The sequence below is a fragment of the Chrysoperla carnea genome, chromosome 2 (assembly GCF_905475395.1).
Source record: "Chrysoperla carnea chromosome 2, inChrCarn1.1, whole genome shotgun sequence".
NCBI classification, from domain to species: domain Eukaryota; kingdom Metazoa; phylum Arthropoda; class Insecta; order Neuroptera; family Chrysopidae; genus Chrysoperla; species Chrysoperla carnea.
The window spans coordinates 7,402,848-7,423,530 of NC_058338.1; the positions used below are offsets into that span (position 1 = coordinate 7,402,848).

At 30.1% G+C, this 20,683-nt stretch overlaps 1 protein-coding gene across 1 annotated transcript; it reads left to right on the forward strand.

Moving 5' to 3' along the window:
- Positions 1-1,050: 1,050 nt before the first annotated feature.
- Positions 1,051-17,522, forward strand: LOC123291404 (fatty acyl-CoA reductase 1-like). The gene is made up of 8 exons (XM_044871678.1): positions 1,051-1,065; positions 1,540-1,773; positions 2,040-2,288; positions 15,739-15,890; positions 15,952-16,061; positions 16,429-16,639; positions 17,189-17,372; positions 17,481-17,522. The coding sequence occupies exons 1-8, from the start codon at positions 1,051-1,053 to the stop codon at positions 17,520-17,522; spliced, it is 1,197 nt and encodes a 398-aa protein (XP_044727613.1).
- The last annotated feature ends 3,161 nt before the right edge of the window (positions 17,523-20,683 follow it).

Genomic DNA, 20,683 nt, shown 5'->3' on the forward strand with positions numbered 1-20,683 from the left:
TAAGATTAATTTGGAAAACTAATATTCATTAGTTAAAAGCATGACAAATATTTTCCTATAAAGAAAATTATAACAACTGACACTTTTCATTTGTTTTTCATTTGTGTGTGATTTCTTCTATAAGTGATTTTCTTTAAATCTTTTGTCATCAATATTTCAAAAACTATGGTATATATCGAAAAATTTTACTCTTAATTTTCGTCTAATTTTCTCAATTTTCTCAAGTTCTAGCAGGGTCCACCCTCAAAATTTGAAACGTAAGTATCAAATATTTTCATACACCCATTTTTTTGGGAATGTTCTTATATACTTTGATCTAATTATTAGATATTGGCAAGGAATGCCAAGCCAAGGCAATTCTTAATAAATCAAAGCTTGATTTATTAGATATTATTCTTAGGTCAAGCTAGCAAATGAAAGGTTAAAATGAATTAAAATGTACATTGTTTTATATTCCAAAATTTGTTTTTCGATTCAGGTCAAGTTCATTTGACCATAAATGTCTAGGTAAATGAACTAATTTTCAAGGATGTTAGTATACCTAGTGTTCAGTTTATATCTAGGCACAGGCCTACCACTAGTATGGCAGAATACATACGTTAAGCAATGCATCTAAGAAAGAAGTGTTATAGACATGTGTTGAAGCTTCGATACGCTTTGAGTTAGTTCTAAGACGCTTGGAGTTGTAAGACATACTTTTGCAATTTCATATAACATCTATAATACCTCTTGCTTAGATGCATTGCTTAACTCATGTACTCTGACATACTCGTGGTATGTGTATGCCTAGATGTAAATCTCTAAAAAATTTACGTTCTAAAGCCGCAATTCCACTGAGGCAAATTTTAGGCAACATGTAGTATGCGGCGCTACACACAGCCGCATGCTACAAGCTGACTGTTGAAGACGACAGAACAGTATCGTCACTGTCGTCGTACATCCAACAGTGAGCGGATCGGAGGACCATGTGCAGTCCGCCACCAAATTAGCAACGAGTAACATACACAATGATGATGCATTCGTCGAAGATCCTTCATATGATGAACAGAGATGACTATAGTTCAAGTATTGATGATTGAAGAGAGATATCTATTTTATCAAATTTATAAGCAGCACTTGTGCACAATATATTATATATTTTTGTAGTTGCGAGGTATTATAAAGCTAGAAATAACACATTATTAGACTACAAAGCATGTATTTGATTTATATGTATGTCCCGTGCAATATAAACCAAAACAATATTTTACAATACTGTAGCGAAACAAACACTTTAAGAATATTACATTTTGCATAACTTTTTTAGAACTTAAGTTAGGAAACTCAAATTGAATCACTCTTTATTCACGCTGTAAAATATGTATGTATTTAAATTAAATCAAAATTATTTCGTATAAAATAAAATTTTAGAATATTTCATTAATTTAAAATCAATGAAATCATTTACAATTTTTGTTGATTGTTCTCGAGTGTTCCAAAATGTTTGATAAAAAAGAAAATAATCATGAAGAACATAATAATATTGTTAAATCAAAAAAGAAAATATTTATTGAAAAAGTAACTTTATCACAATTACCAAAGAATGCACCATCGATTTGTGAATTTTATGCTGATCAAAATATCTTGATTACTGGTGGTACTGGTTTTATGGGCAAAGTTTTAATTGAGAAATTACTTCGTTCATGTCCAAAAATTAAAGGAATATATTTAATAATGCGTTCGAAGAAAAATTATACGGATGAACAAAGATTAAATAAAATGTTTAATATACCTGTAAGTAGTACCTTCCTGATTTATTAGTATTTATGGAACTTTTCAAGAAGTTAATGAAATGGAACTTTGTGTGTTCATATTTCGAAAATGTTTGCAAGATTAAATTAAAGATAAAATGTTAAAGCCAATCAAAAGGCTAATCTGTCGTTGCACCATGTTTTTTTTCTTCTTAGCGTTTACATGATGAACATCTCTCCATACAATTTTTACCAGGCAATATGAACCTGGTGATACAATCTTAAATTCACTGTTGTTTTTACTTTTAGTTATTCGATAAACTAAAAGAACAAAATCCAGAATTTTCCACAAAAATACAAATAATTAAAGGAGATATCAGCGAACTACAATATGGTTTATCTGATTCTGATTTAGAATTTATAATAAATGAAATAAACATTGTATTCCATGTGGCAGCATCGATTCGTTTTGATGATCCTTTGGCGAAGGCAATTTTAATTAATACACGAGGAACTAGAGAAATGTTAAGAATACTTAAACAAATGAAGAATTTGAAGGTAATCAATTTATCAAAAATATTTAGACAGGCTTTGTTTATAAAATCTTCTACAGCAGAGCTTGAAAATTTTAGTCCCAATTTTTTGGCTAAGTTTAGCCCCAAGTTCTTAACGCTTAAAAATATTGATACTAGGAACAAAATTTTGGTATTGGTGTTCATAAAACTGAATTTGTCCATTTCCGGTTGTCTGCTTGTCTGCAGTCGTCTATTTCAGCAATTAACTCAGTCAATTATTTATTTTCACTTGATTTATTATTAGGTTTACTTGCATACATCAACCACTTATAGCCAGATTGATAAGGACATAGATGCAATTGAAGAAAAGGCTTACAAAGCAACAACCAATTGGGAAACTATGATAAAAGCAGCTGAAAATATGGATGCTAATGTGCTCAATTTTCTTGAAAAAAAGTATGTTGTTTGTAAACTTCGCTCCAATACCATCAGAAATAAAATTTAATGAATTCGTCTTATTTTAGAATTATAAATAAATTTCCAAATACATACAATTTTTCCAAAAATCTATCTGAAGAAATTGTGGCAGAAAATTGTGGAGATATTCCAACAGTTATTTTTCGTCCAACAGTCGGTAAACATTTATGTATTATTTAAATTTATTTATCAAATTATGTCATGCCCTTACTTGCTATATAAAACCGTTTTTATAAATTTATCTTTTACGAATTCTCGTACTCGTGAGCCGTTGTCTTTAACGGAGCCCGATAAATTTTAGATAGCGAGATCATTTACTTCCCTAAAAAGAATTCACTAACAAACTTGGTTTATTTTAGTGGTTGGTTCAGAAAATGAACCAATACCTGGATGGGTGGATAGCTTTAATGGACCAATGAGCTTAATTACAGGAGTTCAAGTTGGCATACTTCATACAATCTTAATTGACGGTACTAAGATTTTAGATTGGTTACCTGTGGACAGAGCAATAAATGGAATGATAGCATCTGCATGGTATAAAGCGTTGGAGCAAACTCAGAGGAATAAATGGTAATGGATTACTTACTCTAATACATGATGTTTCAGAATTGCATGGCAGTATTTAAGATTCGTGTTTTCTGGATATAAATATAAATATCCAGAAAGGATATAAATTATGAAGGATCCTTAGCTCATAATGCCCAATTTTCAAATTTTTCTAAGCTGGTATTTTGGTAACATCATCCTGTATTAATAAATATTATTATTGCGAGTTTTATTAGCTGATGTAAAACTATAATGCACAGATAAGTCATAGAAGATTTCGGCTATTTTACTAATACTAATATTTTTGTAGCTTAGTAATTAATTCATCAACCAGTGACTTTATACCATTAAAAAATAGTATGATGTTTGATTTTGGACTAAAACAAATTCTCAAAAATCCACCAAGTCGATTAATATGGTATCCATTTTGTGTTGGTACGCCGAATAAATATTTGTATTGGTTTTATTTTGTAACACTTCACTTGATTCCAGCCATATTTTTAAGTGTTTTATTGAAATTTAGTAATCAAAAATTAAAGTAAGCAAATATTCTTATTTATTAATTTTTATTCCTAAGTAGGATATATCATGATATATGTTTTTTGAAGCCTCAGATAGTTCTCAATTTTAGGTTTTTAGTGTTATTTTATCTCTAAAATTTATGCTGCATTTATACGAGTGAACCGGATTGAAAGTAGAACCAAATTCGTAGATTCGATCCAAAAATCACTCGTTATAATAATTTTGTGGAAATGCAAAGTAAAAAAAAACAGTATTTTGTCGATCATCAAATGTTTCTTCACATCTTTATACTAACTCGTAGAAACTTTATAAACTTGTAGACTTTATTCGAGGTATTTGATGACAAATGGCCCAGTTTCGTAAAAATCCATGTTAAACATTGTAAAAATAGGAAAAAAGTTTGGTGAAAAAAATCGCAACATTTGTCTAGGGCTTAGTTCTTGGATTTATTCTTCTTAAACTGATTTTGATCCTCACTATTATCTAAAGCAATAAACTTTCAGACCAGTTTATTTAGAAAATAGAATATTGGATAATTAGGGCTTTGACGATATCAACAGGTCAGTTTTCAATTTACAAAGACAATTATGTTTAACTCTTGTAGTCCTAGAAAAAAAATGTAGGAAGGTCGAGGCTACTCCAATTCAGATCAACATTCAATTTAGGGCTCTCAAAAAATTCTGTTGATTTACCAATGGTTAATCTTTTTTTTAGTTTATTTAAATTATATCGCCGAGTATTTTACTCAAATATGCAGCTTCTTCCGTACATGTTAAATGATTGGATATTCAAAAATGATAATTTTAAATCTTTGCATGCAATAATGAAACTAGAAGACATAAACACATTTTCGGTGAGTCAAATTAAGAATATCTGAAATTGAATTACCTTAATTACTTTGTGCAAAATTTCTAGGTTGATTATTCTAATTATGATATCAAAGAACAATTGAATAGCCAAATGGATGCCTCAGCTTTGTATTTATTAAAAGAAAAGAACTTTTCAAAAACACTTCATAGGCGATTATTAAATTTAAAAATGTAAGTTAAAAATTTAGATTTTTATTTCTTATCCCTTAGACTTGTTGATGAAACCAAATATAACTGTTGAGTATCGCAATGCAGTGTTTTTCAATCTTTTTCATGTCGCGACCTCTTACTTCTGCCCTTATTATTATACTAGCTGATACGGACATGCGTTGCTGTGCAGCGAAGTAATTCTATCAAATGTGTATATTAACTCGAATCTTAGTCAAAATAAGTAGCCAACTTCGGAATCAAACGGAATAAGCTGAATTTTTGTACAAACCTTTATTTTGATAGTAAAAAAGTTGTCTCAAAAGTCACATATGCGGTCACGCGTGCGCGTCCTAAGATATTCAAGGTTAAAGGTCCCGGAAATCAGTTTTTTTGTTAATATCGTTTTTTTTTGCCATCAATGGTTTTATTTATTGTAAATAGAGGACGCAGAAGATGGTGCGCACTTCCTATAAAAAGACGAACGAAAAAGTTATTTACCAAATTTCGATCTGAGGCTTAATTTCGAGATAATTAACCAAATCAATTAATAAATTTATCCAATGACAGAGTAGTTATGCATATAGGGATGTCTTTAGCGTTGCATTTAATTATCATATTATCAATCTCACTTTTTTAAATTTTTATTAAATCAAACCCAGTTACGATAAAGACATGGTTCCGTTTCTCATTGATCTGTCATTGGATACATTTATTAATTGTTTTGGTTAATTATCTCGAAAATTAGGTCTCAGATCGAAATAAGCTTGTTTAGGCAAGCAAGAGTTTTGCAGTCAATTCTAGAATACTTTGTAAAATAATAAAACTTGTTTTTGTTTTTTTTTTTTTCAGAAAATATTATATGCATATTGCTTTAATTGGTTTTTTAATTATAAGTTCATTATTCATTGCGAATCTGTTTGCTAGAAAAATTTTCTATGATCGTTCCACATATAATTAAATGTCTATTTAAATATTAAATTAAATATATATATAAAACTTAAATTTAATTGTGTTTTATTTTCATTACATTTTTCCACTAATAATACCTACAGCTTTCCTCTTTTAATGGAATGCAGTTCTTTACGATTACCTAAACCTGTGTAAATAAGATTTAACGTATTTCTAACAAAATGCGACTGAATAAATACATATAGTTTTGCACGGAAAATGAAAAATATCATGAAGGTTTCAATGGATCTAAAAAAAAATCGACTGGGAAAAATATCCCGAAAAAATAGATCCAGAAAAAATAAACCTAAAAAAATAGATCCCGAAAAAAAGTAACTGAATGTAATTGATAGTAATGAGAGTTAAATATTAATAAAATCGTAAATTTTTTGTGTTTCGTAGGCAAATTATTAATTATACGTAAAATTTCGTTTTTTGTGTTTGTTTTTACCGGCTGGTTGTTTTACTCTTAGTTACTGTATTTTCTGTATTAAAATGACTTTTAATAATATTTTGATAGGCGTATAATTAATTTTAAGGTCAGTTTATGATGATATTCAAATATGTCGTTACGGGTAAAATGATCCCTATTTTGTGTGTAAAATTATAATAGGTAAAATGATCCCTATTATGTGGCGGGTTTTGCTTTTTAACCACCTTCTGAATGTACCTAATACACAAAATTCTTACGAAAAAAAAGGGTGGATGTGCCGCCATTTTAAGAAAAGCCATTTCTATATCTTCGTAGCCGTGCACTTTAGATCGAAAATGGTAATTACCTTTATTTTAGATAATAAAATTTCCTATCTTTTCTGTCTGCTTTTCCTTTTTTTTTTGTATCACTTAGCGGTTATTTATGATCGATATCTCTTCTAATATTTGTTTAAACAATAAAATGCTAATAACTTAATTTTTAAATCTACAAATTTCCTAAAACTTTTACTTTAAACTTCGAAAACTAATATTTACAAAGTTATAATGCGTTCAATGTTCCAACCACCGGGTTCAAGGTTCCGGGGTCAAAAGCGGTCCGCATAGTGAAATGATGAAAATTCAATAAACATATAAAAAATATTAATGGCGCTGTACCTAAACTCGATTCGTCCTTGGATATAGACAAAGAGAATTAAAATTTTATTTATTATCTCGTATTTATTAAAAATAATATTCTAATGAATTAAAATATACATTAATATTTTATCGATTCAGGTCAAGTTTATTTGACCATTAACGTTGGTCTGTCAAGTCCGTGTGTAGGAATCATCCAAGGGGAGGTTCAAACTATTGTTTATCATGTTAGATTATAAAGTAATTAAAAACAAGAAGCAATTTTTTATAATAATATAAATACCGAAATAAAAAAAAGGGTGTTATAAGTTTGACCGCTATGTGTGTGTCTCTGTCTGTCTGCCTGTGGCATCGTAGCGGCTAAGCGGGTGAAACGATATTGATTTTTTTTGTTTCGTTTGAAAGGTAAGTTGACTCTAGGGTTCTTTCTCACTTTTATAAAAACGTCAGTTGACGATCTGGAAATGATCGTCAACTGACATAGTCTGTACTACGTTCGAGTATTGAGTCTATTGTGACGTAGCCTTGGCTACGTCACACAGTGTGCACAGTGTGCTTCCACAATTAAATGTCCTATCCATCGCAAATTTCTTACCAATATTTCTGAAGTCTTTTCCAACGTTTACTCTTCTTTCAATCAAAATCTTTTCGTAGCATCATCCAGTTCGATAGCCTCGACAAAATATTATGGTCTTATGGATCATTTTGGCCCATTTTGAATAGAGATTCAAACCTAAATCCGTATAAACCATCGTATCTACCGCTACAGAAAGTTCAGAGGCAGCCATTTGGCTGATGTTATTATTATTAATTTATTGAATTATACTTAATATTCGATTAATAAAAATATAACTAAGATTTTATTTCATTTTTTTGTGCTTTTTAAAACTAAACTAAAATTAGGAAACTCAAATTGGATCACTCTTTATTCACGCTGTAAAATATGTATGTATTTAAATTAAATCAAAATTATTTCGTATAAAATAAAATTTTAGAATATTTCATTAATTTAAAGTCAATGAAATCATTTACAATTTTTGTTGATTGTTCTCGAGTGTTCCAAAATGTTTGATAAAAAGGAAAATAGTCATGAAGAACATAATAATATTGTTAAATCAAAAAAGAAAATATTTATTGAAAAAGTAACTTTATCACAATTACCAAAGAATGCACCATCGATTAGTGAATTTTATGCTGATCAAAATATCTTGATTACTGGCGGTACTGGTTTTATGGGCAAAGTTTTAATTGAGAAATTACTTCGTTCATGTCCAAAAATTAAAGGAATTTATTTATTAATGCGTTCGAAGAAAAATTATACGGATGAACAAAGATTAAATAAAATGTTTAATATACCTGTAAGTAGTACCTTCCTGATTTAATAGTATTTATGGAACTTCTCAAGAAGTTAATGAAATGGAACTCTGTGTGTTCATATTTCGAAAATGTTTCCAAGATTAAATTAAAGATAAAATGTTAAAACCAATCAAAAGGCTAATCTGTCGTTGCACCATGTTTTTTTTCTTCTTAGAGTCTCTTATCTGGCATGATGAACATCTTTCCATACAATTTTTACCAGGCAATATGAACCTGGTGATACAATCTTAAATTCACTGTTGTTTTTATTTTTAGTTATTCGATAAACTAAAAGACGAAAATCCAGAATCACTCACAAAAATAAAAATAATTAAAGGAGATATCAGCGAACTACAATATGGTTTATCAGATTCGGATTTAGAATTTATAATAAATGAAATAAACATTGTATTTCATGTGGCAGCATCGATTCGTTTTGATGATCCTTTGAAAGATGCCATTTTAATTAATACACGAGGAACTAGAGAAATGTTAAAAATACTTAAACAAATGCAAAATTTGAAGGTAAGTAGGTATTCAATTTATCACAAATATTTAGGCAGCTTTTATTTTTAAACTAAAATTGAATCCACTAAAGCCATTTCTTTATATTTTATCATCTTCTACATCAGACCTTGAAAATTTTCATTATTATTATAGGTTTACTTGCATACATCAACCACTTATTGCAATATTGATAAGAACGTGGATACAATTGAAGAAAAGGTTTACAAAGCTACAAGCAATTGGGAAACGATGATAAAAGCCGCTGAAAATATGGATGCAAATGTGCTCAATTATCTTGAACAAAAGTAAGCTGTTCTTAAACTTAGTTTTAAATACCATTAGAAATAAAGTTTAATGAATTCGTCTAATTTTAGAATTATAAATAAGTATCCAAATACATACACGTTTTCCAAAAGCCTAGCTGAAGAAATTGTGGCGGAAAATTGTGGAGATATTCCAACAGTTATTTTTCGTCCAACTATCGGTAAAATTAAACAGTTATTTAATTTAATTTATCAAATTATGCCATGCCCTTACTTGCTATATAAAACCGTTGCCAAATTTATAAATCTATCTTTTACGAATTATTCGTGAGCCGTTGTCTTTTTCGGAGTCCGATAAATTTTAGATAGCGAGATCATTTACTTCCCTAAAAAGAATTCATTAACAAACTTGGTTTATTTTAGTGACTGGCTCAGAAAATGAACCAATACCTGGATGGGTGGATAACTTTAATGGACCAATGGGCCTAGTTCCAGGAGTACAAGTTGGTATACTTCATGCAGTGTTAATTGACGGTGCTAAGAAGTTAGATTGGTTACCTGTGGACAGAGCAATAAATGGAATGATAGCATCTGCATGGTATAAAGCGTTGGAACAAACTCAACGAAATAAATGGTAATATCTTAGGGACCTTATTTGGTGGAAGACAGAAATTTTTCTCAATTATTTCTAATTTTATTTCCCCCATCCCATCTGCCTCGAAAATGGCCGCTTGTTTCCTATGAAAGAAAATGCTCCACATCAACTCAGGAGCTTATTTACTACGCTGCAGAAAGTTGGGGATCATAGACTTTTTGCGTCCCATTTCCTTGAATATAATTAAAAATGTCAATTCTGAAACATGTTTTTCTTGGGGGGATCATTATAGGACACTTTCCTCCAGTGTTGTTATTAATTGCGTGAAAGCTTAAAATAATTTATTAATATTTCACTAATAAAAAAATTTAATTTATGAATTATTTATTTAAAAAATGATTCTCATTATAATCAATGACAATTAAAAAAAAATTAATAACAAAATTGAAACTTCCTACACGCGCCCTTTTATAACCTCGCGCCTGTAGACGCGTGCCTACTTTACCGTACAGAGAATCCGCCTTTGCAGATAAGCCTTAGAAGATGATTTTATGTTTTACTTAATACTAATATGTTTGTAGCTTAGTAATTAATTCATCAACCAGTGACTTTATACAAATTAATAATTGTATGGCGTTTGATTTTGGGAGAAGTCAAATCGAAAAAAACCCACCAAGTCGATTAATATGGTATCCATTTTGTGTTTATACGCCGAATAAATATTTGTATTGGTTTTTTTTTATAACACTTCACTTGATTCAAGCAATATTTTTAAGTGTTTTATTGAAATTTAGTAATCAAAAATTAAAGTAAGCAAACATTCTTATTTATTTATTTTTTAGCTAAGTAATCATGATATACAGGGTGTTGGGTTATTGATAGCAGAAAATTATATCAGTAAATTAAGCTTATCAAGACAAATGGAAAAGCTCTTTACCAAATTTCGATCTGAGGCCTGCCTCGGGAGATGTGGCTATGAGAGAAATAGTAAGCCCTATTACTAGCCTTAGTTAAATTAGTTAAATACTGTCGAAAAGTGGGTTTTACCATAGCAGCTTGGGAACTGCAAATATCATGCTGGAAATATCGTAAACATTTTGTTTTCGGGGGAACATATTATGGGTAATTTTAAATGTTGTAATCTTTTAAACTTATTAATCTTGGTTCGAGAAATAACAATAAATATTTAAGCTTTCAAAAAGTTCTATGCACTTTTCCAAAAATCCGTGCTTAGCTTTGTAAAAGTAGGGGAAAAGTTTGGTAGAAAAAAAAATAGAAAGGGGTGTTTGTCTTGGTCTTGATTCGTGTACTTATTCTTCGTCTTACAAGTCTTACGATATTAGTCTTACAAGTGGCTGAGATCAAGAGCTAAACTGATTTTGTTCCTCGCTATTGTCGAGAGCAATGAATTTTCAGACTGAATTATTTACAAAATAGAATAATAATAGTTAGAGCTTTGACGAAATCTAGAAACCAGTTTTCAATTTATAAAGAAAATTTATTTTTATCACTTGTATAGTTCTTTTAGAAGGGTTCAAGAGCCCAAAGCAAGGAAGAGCTTGGAAAATTCATTTGATTTCTCACCTTTTTTTTAGTTTATTTAAGTTATATCGACGAGTATTTAATGCAAATATGAAGCTTTCGCCTTTCACGCTAAATGAATGGACATTTAAAAATGATAATTTTAAATCTTTGCATGCAATATTGAAACCAGAAGACATAGACACATTTTCGGTGAGTAAAATTAAGAATATCTGAAATTTAATTACCTAATACTTTGTGTAAAATTTTTAGGTGGATTATTCTAATTTTGATCTCGAAACACAATTTGATAGCCAAATGGTTGGTTCAGCACTGTATTTATTAAAAGATAAGCACATTTCAAAAGAAACGCTTCATGGACGATTATTAAATTTAAAAATGTAAGTTAAAAATTTAGATTTTTATTCCTCATCCCTTAGGCTTGTTGCTTTCCAAGCAAAATTAATACTTAAAAACAACAATCTCAACGCATATCGAAGCTACAACACATGTATATAATATCTCTCACTTAGATGCATTGCTTAACGCTTGTATTCTGTCATACTCGTAATATTTATATGCTCAGATGTAAATCGAAAATTCTGTATAATACATATTTAATAACTTATAAATCAAAACTTTTTTTTTCAGAAAATTTTACATGCATATTGCATTTTTTGGTTTTTTAATTATAAGTTCATTATTCATTGCGAATTTGTGTGCTAGAAAAATTTTGTATAAACGTTTTATTTAATTTAAATATATAAAAGTATTAATATTAATAATAATTTTGCGTTTTTTTTTTTAAAACTTTTTTACTTATAGTACAAGCTTTTTCCTTTTAGTTTTAATGGAATTGATTACAGTTACTGTAGAACTTCGGTAAGTTAAAAACCAACGGAAATGTTAAGTTAATTTAATTATTTGTTATAACTTCATTAATGTAGACGAAAAATAAGATAATGTAGACGAAAAGATAAGAACTAGAATAACACTTTAAGTCAGAAAATTAATCGTAAATATAATATTTTTTATTTAAAACGTTTTTTCGAAAATCGTTAGCTTTCAGAGGAAATGTTACTTAAAAATATGTAATATATTGCATTTAATCGAAAGGCACGCAAACTAGCTATACAAAAAATGCTTTAGCCAAAAGGTGACAAGAGCAATAGAGAAAGTTCGCGTGTGTCCATGACTTTGACCTGAAATTCTAGTTTTAAGGTCATTTGGCCTTGATCTTCGGATGATGTTGAAAATTTAACCTGGGCTTAAAATTTATTAAAACAGGCGAATGCTAGCGTCTTTTCTTTCGATTAAATATATTTTTAGGTCGCATTTCTTCCGAAAGCTAACGATTTTCGAAAAAATGTTTTAACTAAAAAAATGTTAGTTTTGAATCAACTTTCTAATTTAAATTGTTATTCTATTTCTTACCTTTTAGGATTGAAATTGACTATTGAAGCAACCCGGATTTCTAGTTCCAATCTGATGCTAGAACATCGTCCCCCACCAAACTCTGTAACTTTACTTTAACTAGAAAACATGCTATTAGCCATAATAGATTAGCCATATCGTTCGTTTTAACAAGTTTTAAATAAAAGAATTTTTGCAATGAATTCGAATAATAAAAAAAATCAAATATACAATTATAAGCATGAAGTGAAATAACAAAAATTTTCGGGCTTCGTGAAAGAAAACACAGCCAATATTAATAATTAATATAAAATTTATTAAATTATTTATTAAAAACATTAAAAGCATTGTAGACAACAATCAAATGTATTGTATTCAAATTGTGCGGTCACATTATGTAAAATTTTTCCATTTGGGGGCTTTGTATTCGTTATAATTATAATTATCATGATCACGACCATTCGATCAGGGCTGCACAAGAGATTTCATAATTAAGAATATGATAGATTTTAGACCCGTATGCAGGAATCATCCAAGACCAGGGTCAATTTTTTGTTTATTAAGTCAGTACAATATAAAAATACTCTTTTTTCGAGTAAGATAACCTTTCATTATGCTCGCTAAGATCCTGATTTTCTGTTTGCTTGAACTACGGTAAAGCCCACTTTTCGACAGAATTTAACGAATTTTCTTCCAAAGAATATGAATAGGGCTTACTATTAAATACCAAAGTTTCAGAAGTTTTGACAATTTCAAACTCGAGATAATTAATGCCTAAGTTCCTAAATTCCACAATTTATGTCTAAATTAATATCACGAAAACAAAACGACTTGATGCTATTTTTTTTTATTCTAAAAGCATTTCTTTGACCTCTTTTACTTTTTTTCTCAATTCTGTTGAAAGAATTTTTTAATATCGTGAAAAATAGTTGGGATGACAGTAAGTTTTGCATGCTTTAACACTTGAAATCGCAAACTTTGCAGCTGATTATCTCACAGCAAAAAAAACTTTTTCTGTTACTGCCCGGCGCTCATACAGCAGCGAAGGAAATGGTTTGGTCCAGCCATAGTCGAACCAGAAGAAATTAGAAAACTCAGCGCTAGGCAAATCCTGGGTTTCAGCACATCAGTTGGTTATAATAGCCACTGAAAAGCGTAGCGGGGATAGAGTACAAGGGTCTTTTTGGTTAGGTGCTCTGAACCATTGCTTCGAGGCGCGATGCTCGAGCATGGCCCGCTAATCTCCATACCCATACCCCCCATACCCATCTCACAGCAAATATTATTTTGAGTCTGTAAAAAAAGGTCACAACCGTCAACGTGAAAGTTTGCGAAATAGATTGAACAGCTAATTAGTCAGGGGAAATGCGTTTCATAAATAGATGCATCTACATGACTATATTGTTAAAGTTAATGTGGAGAGATTCTTAATCAGAAGGATTTGACCCCCAAAACCCCCTGCCTGATTGCACCAGTTTGTGAAAGATTACTTTTAAAATTTAAGAACAGTGGTATTTGTACCACCCTGTACCAAATACTTGCATTTACGTAAGATTATGTGTTACATATGCATCTAAACAAATATTTTTGTCTTTATGTATACATTTTGTTTAATATTAAGGCAATAATCCATCAAAACAGTTCGTACGAATTTCGCTTGATGTTTCAGTTATCTCAAAATGTCTGAGAATAATAATTATATTCATGAAAATAATGATAATATCGTTAAATCGGAAAAGAAAGTATTTGTGGAGAATGTAACATTATCACAATTACCAAAGAATGTACCATCAATTAGTGAATTTTATGCTGATCAAAATATTTTGATAACTGGCGGTACTGGTTTTATGGGAAAAGTTTTAATTGAGAAATTACTTCGTTCATGTCCAAAAATTAAAGGAATGTATTTATTATTGCGTTCGAAGAAAAATTACACGGATGAACAAAGATTAAATAAAATCTTTAATATACCTGTAAGTTTACTTGATTTATCAATATAATTATTATTGAGAGAAGTTTTAGGAATTTTTCGGTAATTCGCTTCTCGCTTAGGCGAAGAATATAAAACCATTGCAATAATTTATGCATAAATTCATCTTTCGTATTAGCGATTAAACTTCCTAAAATATTTGGCAATGTTTTCATTTTACAAGTTTTTGTTTAGTTTACTCTGTCCGTTGTTTGAAATCAAATCTTGATCTGAAATTATGCATCCATGTGTAAATCGGATGACATTGAATTTCGATGGTAAGTATTTTGATTGAAAGACGCACATTTATTGTACTTAAAAGTAGAAAATAATTTCTTTAATGAGCCACTCATAGATGATTATTTATAAAAACTAGAAGCACTTCGAATCATCTTTGAGGCTCATTTTTTTTCTAAAACCTGGTAGAATGTTTCTTAGGTATGAAATATATTTCCTAAACCATGAATTAGTTACGCAAATGTTTCTATTTGTTCATAAACAATAAATTGTTAATTGGAAATGTCCATGTAAAAGTTGACTTAAAAAAATAAATAAATAGGCAACTTGTTTTACATATATGTTATACATGTATAAGATTTGTTTTTTTTACGTAACACAAGTTGCCTATTTATTACTTTTTTAAAGCCCGTTTCTTTTAACGAACAATTTATTGATAATTGAATAAATGATATTTGAAATCAATGAATGATATTTGAACCCTTAGAAACACATTTCAGCAGGCTTTAGCAAAAAGTCAACGATTTATTTTATTTACCTTTATAAGTCGACTTTCGTTACTCCTTTTACTGTACCACTAGCTATTAACCAAACATAGCCAACTGAGGCTAATCCATTTGATCCTTAAAAAAGCTTCTTCTTTCTATTTGCAGTTATTTGATAGATTAAAAGAAGAGAATCAAGAATCATTATCAAAAGTGAATTTAATTAAAGGAAATATTAGCGAAATAAAATTGGGTTTATCAGATGCTGATTTGGAATTTATAATAAATGAAATAAATATTGTATTCCATGTGGCAGCATCTGTTCGTTTTGATGATCCTTTAAAGGATGCCATTTTAATTAATACACGAGCAACCAGAGAAATGCTGAGAATACTTAAACAAATGCAAAATTTGAAGGTAATCAATTTTTACTCAAATCGTACAAAGTTTCATGTTTTTAAAGTTGCATTGAATCTTCTTAAGGAAAGCGAAACAAACTAAAATAAACATCCTTAAGGATAGAGAATAGATTGGAATAAGGATAACATTTTTTTTTATTACATCTAGGTTTTTTTGCATACATCAACCACTTATTGTAATGTTGATAAAGACGTAGATGCGATTGAAGAAAAAGTATACAAAGCGACAGCTAATTGGGAAACTATGATTAGTGCAGCTGAAACCATGGATAAAAATGTGCTTAATTTCCTGGAACAAAAGTATGTTGTTTGTAAAATTTGTTTGAGATTACAAATAAATTTATTTTTGTCTTAATTTTAGAATTTTAAATAAATTTCCAAATACGTATACATTTTCCAAAAATCTTGCTGAAGTAATTGTATCGGAAAATTGTGGTGAAATACCAACAGTTATTTTTCGCCCAACAGTCGGTAATATTTTCTGATTTCTATTTTAAATAGACAATTTGAATAATTGAACTTTAATTGAAAAATATTGGTCAGGGAACTATGAAATGTTATTGGACCTGAGACCTACCATTTAAAAATTTTGATTTTGATACATTTTAGTAGCTTGGTTGAGTCAAATTTTAAATTTTTTCTATTAAAACTGTAAGGAAATTTTCATTCTTCTTAATCAAAAGGGAAATACTTTTCAGCAGCCTCTGAGCTAAAAATTAAGGCGAAGCAAGAAAATAAGGTCTTCAAAAATGTCAATATCTTATGATCTAATATGAACCATATAGGCAAATTATTTCATATTAACTTACATCTGAATTAATTTAACGGTTTGCTATAGTGATGGGCACCGAAAAAGAGCCAATGCCTGGCTGGGTTGATAACTACAATGGACCAATGGGCTTAATTACAGGAGTTTTAAGTGGCATACTTCATACAGTTTATATAGCCAAAGAAAAAGTTTGTGATTATGTGCCTGTTGATATAGCAATAAATGGGATGATAGCATCAGCATGGTATAAAGCTTTAGAACCAACAGGAATTAAGAAATGGTAATTTAAATTTTTACTTGAAAGTGTAAATCCATGAAAATAAAACAAAGGTTGTATGAGCTTATGTACGCACATACGATGTAATAACAAATATAATAATTTATAAATAATGTAAACAAATAATACATACCCCATTAGCTAATCCATTTATTGTGTTCATAGATGACACTTACTCTGTTATCTATCTATTTTGACCGTAATTATATGATAAAATTTTTTCGCGAAACAATTCGGTCAATATATTTATTTCTTTAAACAAATGTGAACAATACCCTCCCAGATTACCCGCCGGAAACCTGCACTTTTCCGTTCAGAAGCGGGATTCTCCAAAAATACAATGCAAATTATAACTCTTCCTGACATATATTGGTGTATATCGTAGTTAATGAAATAAAATACATTACCGGGACATTCAAATTGGTATTTGTGTGGAGACATTTAAAACGGTCTTCTATTAGTGATAAAATTTGTGTCTTTTTAAGAATACCGAGCAAAGCTCGGTCATCCAGATATTGTATGTAATATTCTATGGATTTAATATGTTTGCAGTCTGGTGATTAATTCATCAACCAGAGATTTCATACAGGTTGATAATCGAATGTTTTTATATTATGGAGTAAAAGTGGTTGGATTGGCAAATCCATTTAGTCAGTTATTGTGGTATCCATTTTGTTTCCACACGTCAAATAAATATTTATATTGGTTTTTGTTTCTAACATTACACTTGATTCCAGCAATATTTTTAAATATTTTACTGAAATTTAACAAACAAAGATTAAAGTAAGTTTATATTTTTTTTTTACAAAATTCATTGTCACCAAGTTCATTTTGTCCGGTCCAGGCCAGCTTTAATCCGTCAGCACTCGCGTCAAACTGTCGGTAATCTTTAGTCGCATGATGAGAAATTTATTCACGCCTTGTGCACATGCGTCAAATATTTCGTGGGTTAAATATTCTTTAAGTTTGTAAATCATAACTTCCGGGAGTTCCATTTGCGAACTGCAAGTTGCTCCTCAAAGAGGATATCTTAAAAAGAGCCAATCTTAGATGGAGGGAGGAATGTACTTGTTGTACTACAAGACAGATATGGTCTGAGTACAATCGCAGGCGTTCCGAAGATCTTATATCACTTCCAAGGGCCTTTGTTCGCAAAGTTGTTGCGGCTATTACAGGACACTGGTTGGGCGGCAGGTATGCTAAACGCCTGGGCCTGGCAGTGTATAACGACTACTGCAGAAGCTGTCATAGTGGTGAGGAGGAAGAGACATTGTTTCATCTTCTCTGTCACTGCCCAGCTCTTGTCATGAGGAGATGGACTTACTTGAGCCAGTCTCTCTTTGACGACTTCTCCGACCAGGAGTCCGTCGACGTCAAAGTTCTCCTGCTGTTCTTATTTCTCCACTGGTTCCAGCTCCAAATGGTTCATGGAGTAGTGGCCGGGGATGGGCCAACCCCGGGAGTGGCTGTCCTGGAACGGAACACACATAGACCATAGGGTCCGTTGTGATATCGATAAAAGTGGTGCCCTATACTTTTACGTTAATATCATGTTCTCTAAATGCTTCAAAACTATAATATTTTTTTAGCTTATTTCAATTATATCGACGAGTATTTTATGCAAATATGAAGGTTGCACCGTTTTCGTTAAATGAATGGACATTTAAAAATGATAATTTTAAATCGTTGCAAGCAATTCTAAAAATAGAGGATAAAGAAAAATTTTCAGTAAGAATAAAATTTTATACACTTTTTTTTACAACCAATTATGCGATTTGATTTTTCTGACCTTTTGTTTTTGTATATATAGGTAGATTATTCTAAAAGCCCAATTATAGATCGATTTGAAAGTGGAATGAAAGGATTGGCATTGTATCTATTAAAAGATAAAAATTATTCGAAAGAAACATTGAATCAGCGATTATACAATTTAAAAATGTAAGATATTCTATGAAATTTTAAACAGATCATTTAGAAATAGAAGAATGTCTTTATCGTTGCATTTAATTATCAAATTATCTATCTATTTTTTAAATTTTTATTAAACCTCACCCAAAAATTACCATGATATGTAATAAAAGACATAAGTTACTGGGTTGGGTTTAATAAAACGAGAGATATTTTATAATTAAATGTAACGATAAAGACAACCTAAAAAATTTGTTAATTGATTTGGTTAATTATCTCGGAAATTAGACCTCAGACCGAAATTTGGTAAAGAGCTTTTTCGTTTGTCTTTATAAGCTCATTTAAGGAAGTGAACAGATTATAATAATAATAAAAGTTTTACTTATATTTTACAGAAAATTTTATATTCATGTTGGATTAATTGGTCTTCTGATTGTTGGCTATTTGTTTGCCATAAATTTGTACATTGGAAAATTTAGATTGAGATATTGAATAAAACAAAAAAATTATTATATCAATTATTGCGTTTTTATTATTTCTTTTTTTTTACTTATCAATTTTTAAGAAATTTTTCTAAGGTATTTTATTCTTGATCTGATCTTCTACATATTTGTGTTTCGAATGCAGTAAAGCACATTGTCTTAGATATAGATTTATGGCCGGTTCTTCGAAAAGACGTCGGATGACGCAACGCGACTAGAATCCCGAAAACCGAAATGTATACTGCCAGTGAGCCCCTTAGACGATTTCCGAAAGAAAATTGCTATTATTTTTCCCGATCAAATTGTAAATCGATTACGCTTACCTCGCGCTCGCACCTACAGCGGATTCTCAATGTGCCTGACAAGATGTGAAAACCCGGCCTTTGAGGTAACATTTTTTTATAGGTCCCAATAACATTATATTATAACGAAAGTATAATTATAATTTATTACTATTTAGGGGTGTCTAGCAGGGGATAGCAACTGTAAAAAGTGTCCGGCAATGAACCACGTGATTTCTAAAGTTATCCTGAAGGTACTATTTTATAAAACTTTATTACCTGTTACTTGCCCAAGTATCCATAATCCAAATTCTATAGTCTTTAGTCGTTCTTACCTGTGTTGGAGACATACACAGAGAAACCTTCAGCTTTTCTAAAATAACGAATGTCTGTCCGTTCTGGCTCTTGGACTATATAAATACAAATTTAATATTCAAAATAATAATTTGCTTTAATTCTGTGAGTTCTAATTAAAACTATTACATATTAATGAATATATATGACGATAATCTTTATTGTTTTTTTCTTCTTGTCATTTTTGTGATTTCCTTATTGTCATTTTTATACCATGTATATGAAATATATCATAGTATATTAAGTTTAGTCCCAAGTTGGTAACGCTTAAAAATATTGATACTACGAAAAAATTTTGGTATAGTTGTTCATAGAATCATTTAATTAGTCCATTTTCGGTTGTCCGTCCGCCCGTCCGTCTATCAACACGATACCTCAAAAATGAAAAATCATATCAAGCTGAAATTTTTACAGCGTACTCATAAAAAGTGAGAGCGGACATAAAAAGTGAGATCAGGTTCGTAAATGGGCAACATAAGTCAATTGGTTCGTGGGTCCGTAGGACCCATTTTGTAAACTGTGAGAGATAGAACAAAAGCTTAAGAAAAGTTAAAATTTTTAGTTTACCCGTGCGGGCGCAAATTGTATAGTATGCATTAAATGGGAATATCAGTTATATATGTGCGACATGTATACCCTATACATGTATAGGGTATATGTGTAATGTGATAGAGTAATGAACACTGTCTATACATGGTATTTAAACAATTAACTGAGTTAATTGTTTGTTTTCACTTGTTTTTTTGTAAACGTATTCTAATTTTTCAATAATATTGTTTTAACTTTTTTTTACGTACTTGTACTATAGAATGCCTTAAATTTAAAAGATCTTTACATATCTTTTTTTTTGTTCCATTTTATTATATCACATATTTCGCCAAGTAAGTCTTAAATTTTAAACTTAAGAGTAGGCGAGTTTTGAATTTCTGATCAAAAATTGGGTAAAATTTGAGAAAGGTAGAGCAAAATTAAATTTTTTGGATTTTGATGACGTCATGAAGTTAAAAAATTCAATCTTTTTG

What these genes read in the sequence shown, in the direction of transcription:
- LOC123291404 (XM_044871678.1), top strand. An exon ending in ATAAAATGTTTAATATACCT is followed by an intron (nt 1,774 to 2,039) that starts GTAAGTAGTACC and finishes TTTTACTTTTAG; the next exon opens with TTATTCGATAAACTAAAAGA. An exon ending in CCAACAGGAATTAAGAAATG is followed by an intron (nt 16,640 to 17,188) that starts GTAATTTAAATT and finishes ATATGTTTGCAG; the next exon opens with TCTGGTGATTAATTCATCAA.